The sequence below is a fragment of the Gopherus flavomarginatus genome, chromosome 3 (assembly GCF_025201925.1).
Source record: "Gopherus flavomarginatus isolate rGopFla2 chromosome 3, rGopFla2.mat.asm, whole genome shotgun sequence".
Lineage (NCBI taxonomy): Eukaryota > Metazoa > Chordata > Testudines > Testudinidae > Gopherus > Gopherus flavomarginatus.
Window position 1 is genome coordinate 214,685,600 of NC_066619.1, and position 16,961 is coordinate 214,702,560.

The 16,961-nt window shown below is 37.5% G+C and overlaps 1 protein-coding gene and 1 long non-coding RNA gene across 5 annotated transcripts in view; one reads left to right on the forward strand and one right to left on the reverse strand.

Annotated features, from left to right (window-relative positions):
• GALNTL6 (polypeptide N-acetylgalactosaminyltransferase like 6) overlaps nt 1-16,961 on the forward strand; it is a 980,583-nt gene that overhangs the window by 506,503 nt on the left and 457,119 nt on the right. For all 4 annotated transcript variants that reach the window (XM_050945337.1, XM_050945338.1, XM_050945339.1 and 1 more), the window contains exon 5: nt 2,597-2,763. In XM_050945337.1, the coding sequence (XP_050801294.1) occupies nt 2,597-2,763 (167 nt within the window). The remainder of the gene's footprint in view (nt 1-2,596; nt 2,764-16,961) is intronic.
• Nucleotides 1-16,961, reverse strand: part of LOC127047290 (uncharacterized) — a 500,875-nt gene that overhangs the window by 448,728 nt on the left and 35,186 nt on the right. The gene's annotated exons all lie outside the window — the stretch shown is intronic.

A 16,961-nucleotide genomic window follows, 5' to 3' on the forward strand; every position in this document is an offset into this window, starting at 1 on the left:
TTGGGGGTTCAGCTTTGAGGTTACAAGCAAAAAAAAGCATCTGGGGTTACCACAGAGATCCACAGGCTAAAATAAGAAATAAACCTGATCATGTCTATCTAAACATTCCTAATTTACTTACATATTTGGGGAGTTTCAAATAAGTAATTCTAGTTATAATCTTATGATTTCTCATACCTGGCTGCCCTCTGTTCCCCTCTTTTCTGGAGAGACACTACAGACACAAAGGGAAAGCTCTTTTTCCAATTTTAAAAAGTTCTAGCCTTCTCATTGGCTCTTTTGGCCAGGTGCCTACCCCTTTTCTTTTACCTGTGGGCTTGTTAACCCTTTGTAGGTAAAGAAAGCATAGAACAGACACCAAGAGGGATTTTACAGCTAACTGACTGTCTGGGTGTCCATAAAAGGGAGCTACCCCTGCGTCATTTATCACACCACCTGTTCTGAGGATTAAGCTTCTCAATGCCACAAGCATGGCATGGATATTTTTATTTATTATTTGTGTTGTTCACAATAGTATCTGTAGCTATAGCAACTACTGCCACTCCATCCCAATTTCTTTCTCCTCCAGTGAAGTTATGGGGGTTTTGCAGAAGGAGTACTTGTTTGTTTATATGGCTGTACCTGAGCTAAAAGTTAAGAGTGCTTCTCAATGTCACTGATATTTGTGAGGAGAATGTGATAATGAAAGTTGTGTCTCGAATCTGGTCCCAAGACTGTTGGGGTTTTTAATTTGATGTTTTCTGGAAAATATAAGGCTCAAACTAAGTTTCATTATATTGTTCAAAAAACACTAATAGACTCTCTTCTGCATTTATTACTGATTTAAGAATAAGGTTAAACAGAAATCAAAAGGAACAGTCACAAGAGCGACATGCTTGTAAGCTGCATGGCAACTTCAAAAAATACATTTAGTTTGAGCTTCTATTATGGTGTATTTCTTTTTTTAAAAAATTGGCAGAGTACCAAAACAATACCACCATAGCTAAACAGCAGAGTAAAAGAGGCCATTAGAGACAAAAAGACATCTTTAAAAAATTGGAAGTCAAATCCTACTGAGGAAAATAGAAAGGCACATAAATTCTGGTAAGTCAAGTATAAAAGTGTAATTAGGCAGGCCAAAAAGAATTTGAAGAGCAACTAACAGAAGGTTAAAACCTACAGCAAAATTTTTGTGAATTACATCAGAAGCAGGAAGCCCGCCAAACAATCTGTGGGGCCACTGGACAATTAAGGTGCTAGCGGAGCACTCAAGGAAAATAAAGCTGTTGCAAAGAATATATTTAGCTTCTCTGCCTCTCTCTTCACTGCAAAGAATGTGAGGGAGAGTCTCATATTTGAGCTATTCTTTTTAGGTGACATATCTGAGGAACTTCCCCAGATTGAGGATTTTAATAGAGGATGTTTTTGGAACAAATTGATTAAATTATACAGTAATAATTCATCAGGACTGGAGGGTATTCACCCAGGAGTTCTGTGTGAGAGGATGAATCAGGCACCATACTTATTCAATCATTTGCTTCTTTGCTGCAATGGATAAGAAGGCATGCCAATTATGATCTGAACATCCCTTAGGGGCTGGGCTGAGGTCATCAACTCTTTCCCATGGATTACTAAACAGATATTGGATCATAATGACTTTGCATCACTGTTGACTGGAGCTGAATTTGAAACACTGACCTCTAGATAAAAGGCTCTATAGCCCACTAAATGTAGTGTAACTATCCACTCCAGACATTATGTGGTTTGAAAGTTTACCTCAGAATTAATGGGCTTTTAGACATTGTTTCAAAATTATAAGCTTTTAAGTATGTCTTTTATTGGATGGCATTATATAAATGCAGTTGCTGATTAACAGTTCTGAAATACTTTTGCCTTTGCAGTTAGCAGAAGATTAGTGTTGATATCCAGAGACACGTTTTTATAACACTTTTTTCATTTAATGGCATCCATTGTATTGAATATTTAGATATAGAGCTGGAGTTGTATGTGCATAAGTCTTTGTTTGAATGTATACCATCTAGTAAAATAACTTTTCGTTGTCTATCAGTTTTGCCTTTTTGAGAAAAGAACTAATTTTACAATTTTTCTTTGCTTTGGATAATAAAGGGATCATTCAAATTCTTCTTTTCATATGATATTCCAAAAATATTTTGGGTAAATATATCCTTATAAAGAGAAATAGTATTTAGAATGCACATCCTCTACGAGTTACTCAGGAAGAATTCCCACTGAAGCCACATAATCTACTTACAAGTTTACATCAGCATTACACTATTGTACTTTCATTTTTTCTAATTTACAGTGTTATATTTGTAAAATCCTTGCTATTGAGTACTTGAATAAAAAAGGACCTAGTAGTTATTGAATATTAGTTTCATGGCAGGTACTGTGTAGGTAGTTAATGCTACTTAATTAAATATATAATTTAATTAATGATGTGATTGATTATAGAGTTAGACACTGTTTGGATATACAGAGTCATTTCACACCAGAAAATGTGATGGCTGAACAGAGCAAACAGTTGAGTTGTATATACTGAATCCATTCTGCTCTTCTGTGTTCTTATACACCTCCTTTTTTTTCCCCTCCTTCTCAGCTGTAAGCACAAGGTATACTTGGAAAAGTTGCCAAATACTAGCATAATTATCCCATTTCATAACGAAGGATGGACTTCACTCTTGAGAACCATATACAGCATTATCAACCGGACTCCAGACATCCTTATAGCTGAAATCATTCTTGTGGATGACTTCAGTGACAGAGGTAAGATCCGGTGGTTTAAGATTGTGACTATATAGAAATTAAAGGAGAGGAAAATATAAAGAAACAAAACCTGTTTGACCAGTTGTACCCAGAAAAGATCAGTTTAGTTGTTATAGTTTGCTCATGCATTGAGCACTACTTGTTTAGTTAGGTTTTCGTGGTTAGCTTGTGTTACTATGGATGAAGGGTGAAATATATATTTATATTAAGAAGAAGAAAAAGGAAAAATCTCTCTCATGCCTTTCCACTAATAAAATGTTTGAATTGGTGCATCTTTCTGAAATGCTGCAAATTAGTAATGTTGAAAACATATTTTTTTTCTGTAGGCTTTATTCTCCGCAGTAAAAACCTATTAACTTTCACCTTTTGGATGTGACTTGACAGATTTCTTAACTTGTGTTTTATTGCATGAAGCAGCTCCATTTAACTGTACAAAATGGCCATACCGAAGAATGACAATATTATAATTTTTTCACATATTAGCATTTTGATTTGAAAGGGAACATTGCTTCAGAACATGAGTTAGTTGAAATTTCTAGAAGTCTGGATACAGTAAAACTAAAAAATCTTTGTTTTGTTTTGTTTTTGTTTTGAAGCCTTAGCCTCTGAATTGCTGCAAGTGTTAGTCATCCTCCATCATTAGTTCTTGACTTCAGTGTCAATAAGTCCCCTTTATTCTGCGTAAAATCCAACAATGGCAGTTTGAGGTTTTGATAAAAAAAATCAAATAATTATTTGTTTTCAAATTTACTTCATTTTTCTGACCCTAAATCTTGCAAACAACTTTGAATTTTAAAACTATCAGTGAGTACTTGATGAAGATGAACCTTTCTCTGAACTGCAATCCAGCAAGGCTGTTGCTCATCTCCAGATGGATTGATATGTGGTGTAAAGGGTAAACTGCATGCTTGGGTAGTTTTCTAGATAATTAGCTTTTGTCTCAGTATGGAATTTATCAGAGCAAATTTCAGGCCTACAACTGTTATGGCAGGAAACATTTAGGTGTCTGAGAAAAATGTTTGTGTACCATTGCTGTGACAGAGCATTTCTCAGCAAGATTTTTATTTGACAATAATACTTGAAGAGTGGAGATGGTGACACATGAATCTATCTTGGCTTCTCATCACTGTCATCTCTATTGCCATATGGATTTTGATGAACTGTCCTTCTACATATAATGTAGTTTAACTGTAATCATGAAGTAAGCAAGTGCAATGTTGGCTGCTCCCTGCTTGATAGATTCTATACTATGACCAGAATTTTCTGGGACAAGAATCGTAAGGTAGTGTTGCAATTTTTCGACAGGCAAATGATTTTTCCAGTAGTAAACAAGCTGTAGAGACATCTGTAAGAAGAAGTTGTATTGTTGTCTGAAAACATACTAGAAGTTCAAAAAGAATAATTTTACTTCAAGAGAACACTGTTACTGAGACCGTTCTCTCATAAGCACTGGTGACCATATATGTGTTCAGAATATGGTGGTATATTAGTGGTGTTTTATGAAGATTTTACTGACAATAAAAGAAGCTTTTATGATATTAAATATTATTGGTCTAGAAGGTTTAAATCTACCTCCCAGTTACTAGAGAGAATCAGTTACAATTAATCAAAGAATCTTGTCTCTATGTTAGCAGTTCTCAGCGTGTTGGTTTGTTTCTAGTGAGGGCCTTCTGTCTGCTAAGCAAGACCTATCTTTAGCAGGGTGAAAATATTTTGTATGACTAAATGTCACCACATTTCAACCTTTGAAGTACATTTTCAAACATTGTGCACAGTTTTAACCAAACTATATGAGAGTCACATAGTTCAAAATTACATTCAGCTTTGAGAAAGTCTTAACCTTGTAGACCAAGACATTTGTTGTTAATACAGGGATAAAGATAAGGCTTCTGAAAGACTGTGTCCCACTGAAAAATGAATAGTAGTTTAAAGACATTACTTTCCAAACCACTGTTCCTAACTCAAAGATCATAGAATTTCACAGTTGGAAGGGACCTCAGGAGGTCATCTAGTCCAACTCCCTGCTCAAAGCAGGACTAATCCCCAGACAGATTTTTTGCCCCAGATCCCTAAATGGCACCCTCAAGAATTGAGCTCACAACTCAGGGTTTAGCAGGCCAATGCTCAAACCGCTGAGCTATCCCTCTCCCCAGATGCTTGACACTAAAATAGTTAAAAAAAAAACAAAACAACAACTTCCAGTGGAAAATGCTGATTCAATAGTATCTAAACATTTAATAGAAGCTTGAATTGCTGTGGGGACTGTCCAGCTCCATAACAGTCCTCCAGGCTTGTGTAGTACAGATTAATTGGTTTGTACTTCTGTTGCAAGATGACTTTTCAGTTCATGGAATGATCCAATCACAGTGATTCATGAAATACCTTATCTGTAATTAGTAAAATCCATTCTACATCCTGTGCGGGATCTCTTTGGAAGACCAGGAGAGGAAGCAAAGAAGGCACATCTAAAACAGCCTAGGGCTAATTCATCTCTCGGATACAGTGTAACTGTTATTGAAATCCATGGGAATAGAGAGCAAATTGTTGTACTCTATCAACTCTGTGCTGGAGATGTTTTCACATGTGCTAGTGATGAATGTGTATCCATTAGTGTCATTGTCCTTTTTCCTAATAAGTACCATATTGTGGGTGCCTGATTTATTCTAGTTCCTATTGTTCTGGAGCCAGTTTGTTTAAGTAATGTTACATTTTTGCCATGGTATTCATCTGAAAAGTGTGAATTAGTGCACTCTGCCATTAAAGTTTTTATATGGTTCAGAATTTATTTAAACTGTACTTATCCCTTCCAAATTATTTTAAAACTGATCATAGGTGTCTAGCATTCCCTCAGATGTCCTTTATTAATCAAACTCTTCTTCAGAACACTATTGAGGAGAGATTACTAAGAGACAGACGAATTAGTTGGAAATACAATTATTTAGAAAGGTGGAGAACACTTAACTTCTAAGGATTGTAAAAATAGATGAAGGAATGTCAGTTATTTTCCTATTTTATATTTTTACCTAATGTTAACACTGAAGTGCGTATAAAGAGTCTTAGATGACAGACAACAGAAATGTTTCAGTGCATAGCATACCACTGAGCATTTGGCTAGACTATTTATGAAAAGTTATTTGTGTGCCTTGATTTTATTCGCATTTATTCCTTCAGCGTTAGCTATCAATACCAAAACCTTTGGCTTGTTCATGCATAATATTAGCAATAAATTATGACATTTAGGTATTATAAAACTGGAAGACCAACTACACCTTTTAAATCTTGCTATAACCCGAAACTAGAGAGCTGGTATAAAAAAAGGAAGCTAAACAAATGTTATAAAATATGGCCGTGCAATATTTATTTATGAAAAAATTCAGTCTTTGATGACTGTGTGAATGAAAGAAGCTCTCACAATCCGGAGGTAGAAATCTACATTTTGGTATATCTCAGAAGGCACAGTATCTTAAAAAGCCTTTTTTCCATATGTTTACTATCACATCTGAAGAAATCAAAGAAAATGTTATTGATGTATTTAGTAGAAATAGTTCTTTTTTCTGGATGTCTTAACAACAGTGGGGTAAAAAAGGGATGTGAAACTTTGTGAGCCATAGAGTTTTATATGATCATAAACAAGAATGCAAAACACTAGTGTGGTGTCAAGGTCACACAGAAATGAGCCTGAGGCTTAAAGAACGTAAGTAAAAGGCTTTGGGGGAAGGGGGAGAGAAATTCAAAATACAAATCCAAAACCTAAAAAAGAATATATTGTCATTTGACAAGTTCTATAAAAGAGACAAATGTTTTACTTCCATGACATGATTTGTCTGAAAAGACATTGACTTGGGAGCTAATAGTAGTATATTACAGCAAGCCCTCTTTTTGCATATAGTGCATGTAAACCTCTTCAAGTTATACATCCAGGACATTTTAAAACAGTCTAGATCAGTGGTGAGCCACATGCAGCCCATCAGAGTAATCCACTGGTGGGCCTCAAGACATTTTTGTTTACATTGACCGTCCATGCCACTTCCTGCAGCTCCCATTGGCTGGGAATGGTGAACTGCAGCCACTGGGAGCTGCGGGTGGCTGTGCCTGCAGATGGTCAATGTAAACAAACTGTCTCGCAGCCTTCGAGTGGATTACCTTGACGGGCCATGTGCTGCCCACGGACCACGTGCTGCCCACAGGCCGCAGCTTGTCCTTCGCTGCTATATGCAGTGCTGCTCACCAGTGATAAAAATTGGTACGTTATAGGTGTAGTTTAGCATTTCAATGGCTCTTCACTGTATTCCCCTTGGGGAATACTTCACACATTATTCATTTGTATAGCTCCATGCCCTATTTGCCAGGGGTTTCCTGGTTTATTTAGGTGTTGGCTGTTTTGTTCAGATTCTAACTTTCCTTGAACAGGGACCATATCTTCCTCAGCGTCTGTAGATAACCCAGAGCACCATCAATGTTCAGATAATAATATCCAGCTGCAGCTAGTTTGGCCATATAGCACATACATGACTTTATTGCTTCATGCAAGATTGCAAATAGTGATTTGGCAAGGTTGAGGGCTGCCTGTTTTAAAAACAAAGCAGTTGTAATTCAATGTCAGAACTGTATCCTTTTCTCAAGAATAATAAATTCAATCTGTTTTACGGCAGATTAAATCCCATTTATTTTACTTGCAGAAGCTTTTTGAGTAGGATGTCACTTGTGACACCAGTTTGTAAATGCATGGCTTCAGATGTTGGGCAATCATAACTTTTAGTGATTGAATTAAGGTTAGGTTGCATGTTTATCTATCTTGCCACAGGAAGACTTGCAGTAGAAGAAGGAGGTTTTCTGATATTGTGGATGTTAGCTATTCACAATAGGTGTTCTCCTATGTCAAAATACTTTACTTCCCTTTAAAAAAGGAAAGGGTCAGAGAATAAGTAAGGGTGAACTAAGCAATATGTGGAATACCTGAGGCATATTAAAAGTAACAGTAACACTTTTGCCCCACCTCTTTTGTACCTTTGTTTCATTTGCCCAAAAATAATTTGGAGAGATTTGTTTTTGTTTTCTTTGGTAAGTGCTTTAATAAAGCTTTATTTGCCCAGCAGAGAGGCCAAAATCCTCGCGGCATCTTGTAACATGCTCCAAATGAACTGCTAGCCAAGAGCAGCAAAGGAAAGATTAATATGAATTCTTGGATAAAAGCTGGCACTTCATCTTAATCTTTTGGCCCTTTATTTCATTTAATTTCTGAAATGATTGAAATGGCTGTTTCCTTCTTAGTGAGGGACAACCTATATATAGTGAGCTGTAGCTAGAGCTGACATTTAAGCAATAACTCCTTTTCACACCTGGCACTTATTACTTCTCCATGAGTCTAGCCTAGTTGAGACAGTGCCATGGAGAGCACTGTAATGTCAATAAGAACAATAGTTTGCAACCAGTACAAACATTGGGCCAGATCCTGAAGTACATGAGGGGGAGAAATTTCATACTGATTTCCAAAGAAGATGACTCTGAACCTATTGCTTTAAAAAAGGCTAGTGCTATTTCTCCCTCTTCCCATGTATAAGTGGGATGGGGGCGTGCTGCCTCTCTGGCATTTAATGCCTTTGCTCCTTAACCCTCTGGAAACCTCTGTTAAGGAGAGCAAATGGCTCTAAGGTATACAGTGAGCAGAGTAGGTGAACAGTGGAAGGGACATGCCACTTAGTGGGTCTGTTCCCTGCAGACGTATTGTGTTTCTGCCCAAAAAGCTAGGCAGGAGTTAATTCAACTTGCAACAGTTTTAGTTCATCTCTGTTGCCTCTGTAGTTGCTACTAATAGGCCATAGAGGGACCTTACTAATAATAATCTGCCTCCTATAGGAGGCATGCAATCTGGGAAGGGAGGATACCAGTGAAGCTACATAGATGGAGAGAGTGCCATAATAGGAGTGCCAACTTTAGACCCTCAGGCTCTAAAAGGAATAGTACCCTGCAAGCTCTGTATCCTAAAGCCTTTGCTCCCGAAATCAAATTGACAAATATCTCAATAAATACAATGCTGCTACTTACTCCAGCTACCAGAGCCAAATCATTTGGATTTGATGCACAAGACAGTATTTGAATGCAAAGTTCTATTGTGTTATAGCCATGTGTTTGTTTACTTTGTATGGGAAAGCATCTGAGGTTTTAGTCTGGTGTGGGCCCCATTGTGCTAAGCATACAACTACATATACAACAGATGTGCGCTGAATAACAGTCCCTGCCCTGGTCTTGCAAAGGATTGCAAAATTTTAAGTACTATTTTATATAATCTGAAACAATGTAATATTACTACATGTTTTGTACGGTGTGTTGAAAAATACTTTCTTATATGAATTCCTTAGTGGCAGGTGGGCCTTCAAGCTGTTTAGCCCAGTGATCTAGTAGTAGTATATTACTACTGTACTTGGAAGATCCATTTTTGGCACCTTAGAATGGCAGGAAATGCTGCCTTACAGGAATGAGGCACTATATCCCTGTGGATGGAAGCACTTGATTTCACTTTTGTAGCAGAGACCGCTAGACCCATCCAAGGGATAATATTGACTGACTCTAGAAGAAGGCCATACACAGTTCTTTTAAGACAAAATGATGTAGTCTTCCTGACACAAATTCATGGGAAGAGAATAAAAGAGAAAAATAATAGGAAATGCTGTGAACTAATTCCTAGAGGTTTGATAGCCCAATTTAGGACATGGGGTCCAAATCACCCAAAAGTTTGGGATTATCTCTCAGGCCAAGCCCCCAAATCAGAGGATATTCTGATTTCAATTAGATTACAAATCTAATTTTGCTATTAGGCCCATGTCTAGTATAAATACCGTAGGTTATTACTGCTAATGCTCCATTGCATAAGTATGTCATAAAAGGACATGTAAATAGCAGTAGGAACAAAATGCTTTTGATTTCCATTCCAAAGTTCCCTATTACTCGTCTCTCCCCCCAGCCCCACCCCACCGTTTAGATTATTTAATATTATATTCTTCTGTTGTTGTTGTTTTTTCCTGAAATGAAATTTATAGACTTTTGTCTTCAGCAACTAAGTGAACCCACCCATATCAGTTTCATTACCAAGGCATTACTGCTTGGCAGAATGACTTAGTGTACCTGTGGGAACAGGAGAGTTTTCCCGACGACAGTAGTTGCACTCATGAGACTGATGGTCAGGTTGAGAACATCTGCAGCCAGTTTCAAAATGGATTTCATTCCCTACAGGAGAAGAATATTGTCATGTTGGATTTGGGGTAGGGGGAGAAGCAATTTCAAATAATTGAAATCACATAGTCTAGCTGCTTTGAACTGGTTGTGAGTGTGGCTGGCATAGGAGATGGAATTTTAAAGGGAAAGAAAAAGCAAAACTATATATATTAGGTACCTCAAGCCAACTCACCTGTGCTATGAAAAGATCCATCTTTATTCCTTGCACAGTCCCATGCATTAGAAATTGCAAATGGCAGATAATTTTACTTCAAGAATTTGTAGAATCACAATTATGGAGGTTTTGTTTCCATGATCTTTGGATCTGAGAGTCTCTAGAGAAGTTCTGTTGCCCAACCCTCTGAAATGTGTGAAGGGTACGTTTCTGCTGGTGACTTCAGGCTGCATTTCTCCCCAGTTTGAACGTTAGGATTTTAAGGAGAGTGTGAACAAAGTGTTGTTAACATTCTGCCTACTGGGGCTTCTTTGTGTGCTTCCAAAAATGCATACACACACATTAGTTGCACATGATCTCATTCTGACTTTTGAGATATCTGCTAAAGACTTAAATGAGGATTCTGAACAAAGCCTGTATGACTATTTTGTAATGTAAACCAAATTCATGGTTATGAAATCTCCCCTAAAGGTACTGTGAAAGTATATTTAATTCTTTTTTCATGTAGTTAACTATATTCACCCTAATTTTTTCTACCTTTTTTTTTTGCAGTTATGGATCCTGAAATGCTCTTGTATAGGTGTTATGGAGTTAATTTCCTCTTTATTTAATCTTATTTTATCTCCCAATTCTCCATGTGAAATATTTAGACTTAGATTTCATAAACAGCAGAGAAAATTGCTAAACCTGGGTGAACATTAATTTCTACATTAGTTTCTCTCTCTCTCCAGCATCAGCTGTTTGCTTTACACTCCAAAGAAAATGATGATGACAGTACACTGAAACATCAAACAACCCATGAGTTTAACAATTAACTCATGGTTACCGTCTTCAGCTGTCATCATTGCTGAAATTTGAATGTCATACATAGTCCAAAAGCTAGAAAACCTAGGGTATTTATAACAAAGCTCTCTTCATATTTTTGTATATTTTCATTTAGGATTTATGTTAAATTTGTCTTCTAGCAGTAAAATACAATAAAAAGGTGATGTTTTAGTCGGCTCTAGCTGAAGCTGTGAATATCTGATCTTGGAAATCACAGAAGATTTCAAGCTGTCAGAAACTAAAATATCTGTTAACACCTGCAATTGCTGTGAGCAGAGTGATGACCAATCCAATAAGCCTTGGGCCTTATCAGTCTCAATTCATCACCAGAACTGCCATGTTATTCATAAAAAACGTGTCCCTGGTCATGTGGGAAAACACCCTATCTGTTCATTTTTACTTATAAACAGGCTTTTGGCAGCCTGTCTTGCAATTTTCAGATTAAGTTTCTGGTTTTATTTTTCTTCTTGGGTACCAAAATGTTGATCTGGGCCTCATTAATTATAGTGTTTGAAGTTACTGAGCATCTCTCTTTTTCTGTTTACCTCTTCTTTCCCTTCCCCTGCGCACACCGCACCAACTGAAACCTGAGATATAGACCCTGAAAAACAGACAGAACAAACACTCCACTCCCCACAAATATCACAGTGAATTTAGTAATAGAACAGACAACAGCACTGTATAACTCAGAATTAATTATTCTGCATTTCTGGGTAAATTAGTTACTTAAAAATGGATGACACCATTCATAGAACTGGTAAAATTTATATGCTGTGAATAAATTATTCAACTGATTATCAGATTTTTCTGTTGACTATCATTGTGAGTGGATACCAATTTTTGCAAATGTATTAATTTTTTGTAAGTATTTGGCAAACAGTTTGGATGAACAATTTTCATCCTTCTTCCTGGACACGTTCACTCTAGCTATTTGCTGGCTGGTAACTGAGGTGTATGACTGGTGTCCTAATTCACATGGTATTGTTTCTGTTCTCTTATGGCATGAATGAAAATTTTTAAATTGAATAATAAAATAAGTATAGCAACTAATGCTAAATTTCTTGAGTAAATAATCGCTTCGGTTATAATTTGTTCTTAGTACACTTTGTAGTCCCACCTGTGAATATACATTCTTTGTAAACTGTGATAATCCTGCTATTTTAATCCTTGGTATACATTGCCACTAATACCAAATAGCATGGTGTTATTTTTATGTGTATTTACTCAGCACCAACATAGAAAGTGACAGGCACTTTACAGAAAGGTGAAAAGATTCCTGCCCCAGAGAGACTAAAATCTACCTCAAATTCGCATATATCTACTCTTACTGTAATATCTGAGTACCTCACAATTTGTAATGTATTTATCCTCGTAACATCCATGAGAAGTAGGATATTGGGGCATAGAAAGACTAACTGACTTTCCCATGGTCACACAGGAAGTCTGTGGTAGAGCAGAGAACTGACCATAGGTTTCCAGAGTTCGACTAGCCCGTGCCACAGGATCATCCTTCCTCTCCAATAGTCCAAACTACCCGCAGTATACATTTGGAAAGGATAGGATGTGGGGAAAGTATGAATATGCAAAGAAGCAAATGGTGGTGTTTAGAATGCACCTTGTTCTACATATGTAAAATATACAGGAAAGATGTAGACAAACTGGAGAGAGTTCAGAGGAGAGCAACAAAAAATGATAAAAGGTTTAAAAAATATTATTGTGGGAATATTTAGCCTTAAGAAAAGAAAACTTAGGGGAGATCTGATAAGTCTTCAAATAAAAGCTCTTGTTCACTTCATTTGGCAATGCATGTGCATATAAGAAGATTGAATTTTCTGCAAAGTGCATAAACTTTCAGAAATGTCTCTCTCAATTTATTGTTCAAGCCTTTTGCAGGTTTCTTAAACTTGTATGTTTCATCACTAACCTACTGCAAAATCTAAACGGGAGGGGGGAGGTAATGAGTGTAGTAAATGCATGCCTCCAAGATTTTACATTTAACAGGGACAAAAGCTTTCTTCTGTCAAATTAATTTGGTAACCCTGACAATCTGAGACATTTTAAGAGCTTAAAAAGCTAAAATGACCTTGCTTTCTAAAGACAATTTCTGATTCCATTAGGGCTTTGTTATGTACTGATCCTGTCCAAAAAAAAAATTATATCTTAGTATGAAAAAAGCTGTAATTCATCTACATTCATTTAATCTTGTTGTATACCTGTGGAGAGCAATGCAGTAGATAATTGGACAGCATTTATTTTTGATGACTCTTCCCTGGCTAATAGACAGTTCTACCATATTTCTTTCTTTGCATAAATAAAGGTCATGTTGCCATCAGCATCTCTTTTATTTGGCAACTATATGTTTATGCAGATAGATTGTATTTGTGCAGACAAAGACCAAAAAGTACTTGTGCATGTTTATTTACTGCTTTGTGCTTCTTAGGGCAGGTCCAGACTAGAGCTTTAAATCGATTTTAAGAGCTCTAAATCGATTTAAAGCTGTAACCGTCCACACTACAGAGTGCATAAAATCGATTTTAAGGGTCCCTAAAATCGATTTTGGAACTCCATCTAAACGAGAGGAGTAACCCCAAAATCGATTTCTTAAAATCGATTTTATGATAGTGTGGACGGACATCGAAGTTAATGGCCTCCGGGACGTATCCCACAGTGCTCTAGTGGCCGCTCTACACAGGTAAAGGTACTCTTCTGCTGGCCAGGTAAACAGGAAAAGCCCCGGGAACTTTGAAATTCCATTTCCTGCTTGCACAGCGTGGTTTGCTCTCGCGTTCCCCGAACCACCCAGCAAACCGCAGGGAAGGAGACCTGCTTGTTCGGGGAACGCGAGAGCAAACCGGGGAAGGAGACCAGCTTCGCCGCAGTTTGCTCTCGCGTTCCCCGAACCACCCAGCAAACCGCAGGGAAGGAGACCTGCTTGTTCGGGGAACGCGAGAGCAAACCGGGGAAGGAGACCAGCTTCGCCGCGGTTTGCTCTCGCGTTCCCCGAACCACCCAGCAAACCGCAGGGAAGGAGACCTGATTGTTCGGGGAACGCGAGAGCAAACCGGGGAAGGAGACCAGCTTCGCCGCGGTTTGCTCTCGCGTTCCCCGAACCACCCAGCGCGAACTGACTGTGTGCCGTTTACAGGAGGGGGGGGGGTGAAGCTGTACCCAGAACCACCCAGGACGGGGACTTTGATCCCATCATGCACTGGGCTAGTAACCCATAATTCCAAAGGGCAGGGACCCGTGCAGGAACTGTGGGATAGGTACCCAGAGTGCAACGCTCAAGCAAAAGATGGACGCCAGGGAAAATGGACGCTCAACATCGATGTAAGTACCTCTAGTGTGGATGCACAAAATCGATTTTATAAAACCTGCTTTATAAAATCGATTTTAAGCACATCGATTTTAGGCTGTAGTCTGGACGTGGGCTCAGATATACCATAGGAGACACTAATGATGTGTGAAGTTGTCCTATTTACAAGTCATCCCATATATTATCCAATATTATCATTTTGATACGATTCAGGGGGAGAGAAATATTTTATGGCTCTCAGGATTTTAAGAAATTATTTTGTTCAACTTTTTTTTAATTCAAACTATGCCCAAGTATCTTCCTGCTGCAGATGGACAATTTGGGAAGTTTATAAATATGTGCATGCTTCAGCAATCTGTCAGATACAGTTTGTCTGGTTTTTTAAATGTTGCTGATTTGTGCACAAAAAAAAAGAGTAACTAGCTGCTAGAAATTGTACATGATTTATTTTAATAGGATTGGGTTAAATCAGGTTTACAAACCTCTGTGCAGCTCCAGACATAGTGGAAAGTCTATGGAGAAGAAGAGAGAGCAAGCATGGAGGAATAGAAGTGGGCCAGATTGTGGCTAGTGCATGCTGCGGGCCTTTGGAGACACAACATCTTATAGTTGAGAGGAATTAAAAAAAAAAACCCTTTGCCCTTAAATAGTGGCTTATTCCTGCTGGTATTCTGGCTAATGCATGTTGGGGCTGAATATTTTGTGCCGCAGAAAATGTTTTTTCTGAATTTTCCTGAGGATACAGGGGCTGTTGTATTCTGTCTGATAGTAAAGGGTGACCTTCGTTCAACAGCAACTACAAAAAAAGAAAAGTGCCAAATTCAGTATTCAAGAACTTAAATTTAAAGAAAAGGATTGTGATCTGAAACAGAGGTGATGCAGAACAGAATGTGTCTATCTCCAAAAATACATTTCACCTTTAATTAAAACCTGTGGATATGTCATTTAAAACCTTTTTGGGTGGGAAATCGAGCTAGCATTATGTCACTTGGCAAGGTGGCACAAGTAACCTGAAAATGCATAGCCACCCAACAGAAATAAAAGCCTCCCTTATGCTTTCTGTCAACAAATGCAAACTGGAGGAGTTTTCTACACTTTCTACACTCCTTTCAACATCTGTGATCACTAGGGCTTTTTTTATTGCAAAGTCAGATCAGACATGACACTATGAATTGCTAATTACATCCACATCTCCTTCCAATATGTACATTCTTTAAGGTGATGTTGGTTCCTCGTAGCCTGTGGTTATATCCATTTTCAAAACATCAGTGCTTTAATAGTCAGGATTTTTTAAGTATTATTGAATTATACTTAATTATATTCCTGTGCACTTTTCCATGTCATTTTTTAGCATTGAAAAGAGTAAACAGACAACCTGTAATGTTAACTCTGGGCCAGAATGTGCATTAATTAGCTGGGACCAAATTATCTTGTGTAAAAAAACAAAACAAACAAACAAAAAACACATTCAAGGGACTAATGGATCCTTAAATTGAAACTTGTGGAGTTCCCAGCTAATCATCTCATTGAGGGATGGTGAGTGCCATTTTCACCTCAGCTGACAAAAGATTCTGGTGTGGCCACAAAAAGTTAATTCAGAGAGAGTGACAGCCCTGTTTGCTCCTGGGACCATCAGCCCATGGAGCTGCTGGTAGAGATACAGGCATTGACTAGTTCTCCCAGTGTCCACCACTCTCTTGCTCTTCCAGATACAACCTTTGGCCCTCTCAGAAACACCTGTGTGTTCATTGAATCTAATAGGTCCCTTAGGATCCAGGCTATCATGGAAAACCACTGACTATGACCACAAACAAACCTTCTCTTCTATGGCAAATTTTCAAGGGTTTAGAGAGGGATAGGGCCATGGAGTGAGTGGTCATTCATTGGCCATACTGTTTCTAGACATCTCATTTCCCATCTACCCCACCAGGTCTCCGAACTGCTGTAGGAAAGAAGAAAAACCCCTCCCTGGCCCAGCCAATCTGACAATAAGGGAAAAATTCCTTTCCAGTTCCAAAAATCCATAGTGCAGTGCTCACAGCAGGCTAAAAAACTTGATCCTTTGCTAATCACAGGGTGAGAGCTCAATACAGAAAGGTAACTTTCCATTTGTGTATATCATATAGAAGTTTTTGAATAAGTAAGTGTTTGAATAAATAATCTCTCTATAATCATTTCTATAATAATTTTGATTTAAAGATATGAAAAAATAAAAGGACTAGTTTTTGGTAAAATATTTAACAGTCAACAATTGTTCACAAATTTTATTTTTGATATGGTCATTTTTTAATGATTTTTTTTTGGAAAAATTTAATCCAATTCTGAAAGAATTGGTGATTTATAGCATACTTTAGTTAATACTTTTGATCTATTTAAATGAAACTTTTGAGGGAAAAACCTTTTAAATATATTTAATTACAATCTGTGCAGTATGTTCCATTCAAATCAGTGAGTGTGAGAGAGACAGGGACTGAGAGAGAGCAAGGAAGTGAAGTAGTCACGTAATGAAAATTAGTATCCTTTAATCTTTATAGAATAATTCAGAACTAATTTTATTGACTGTTGTTCCTTTAAAAAAAATTATTTCATGCCTACAGCAATAAAGAAAGCAAAGATAGTGTATGCAAACAAACAAACCATGTTTGAATACTTAAAACAGTTGATTTTTTT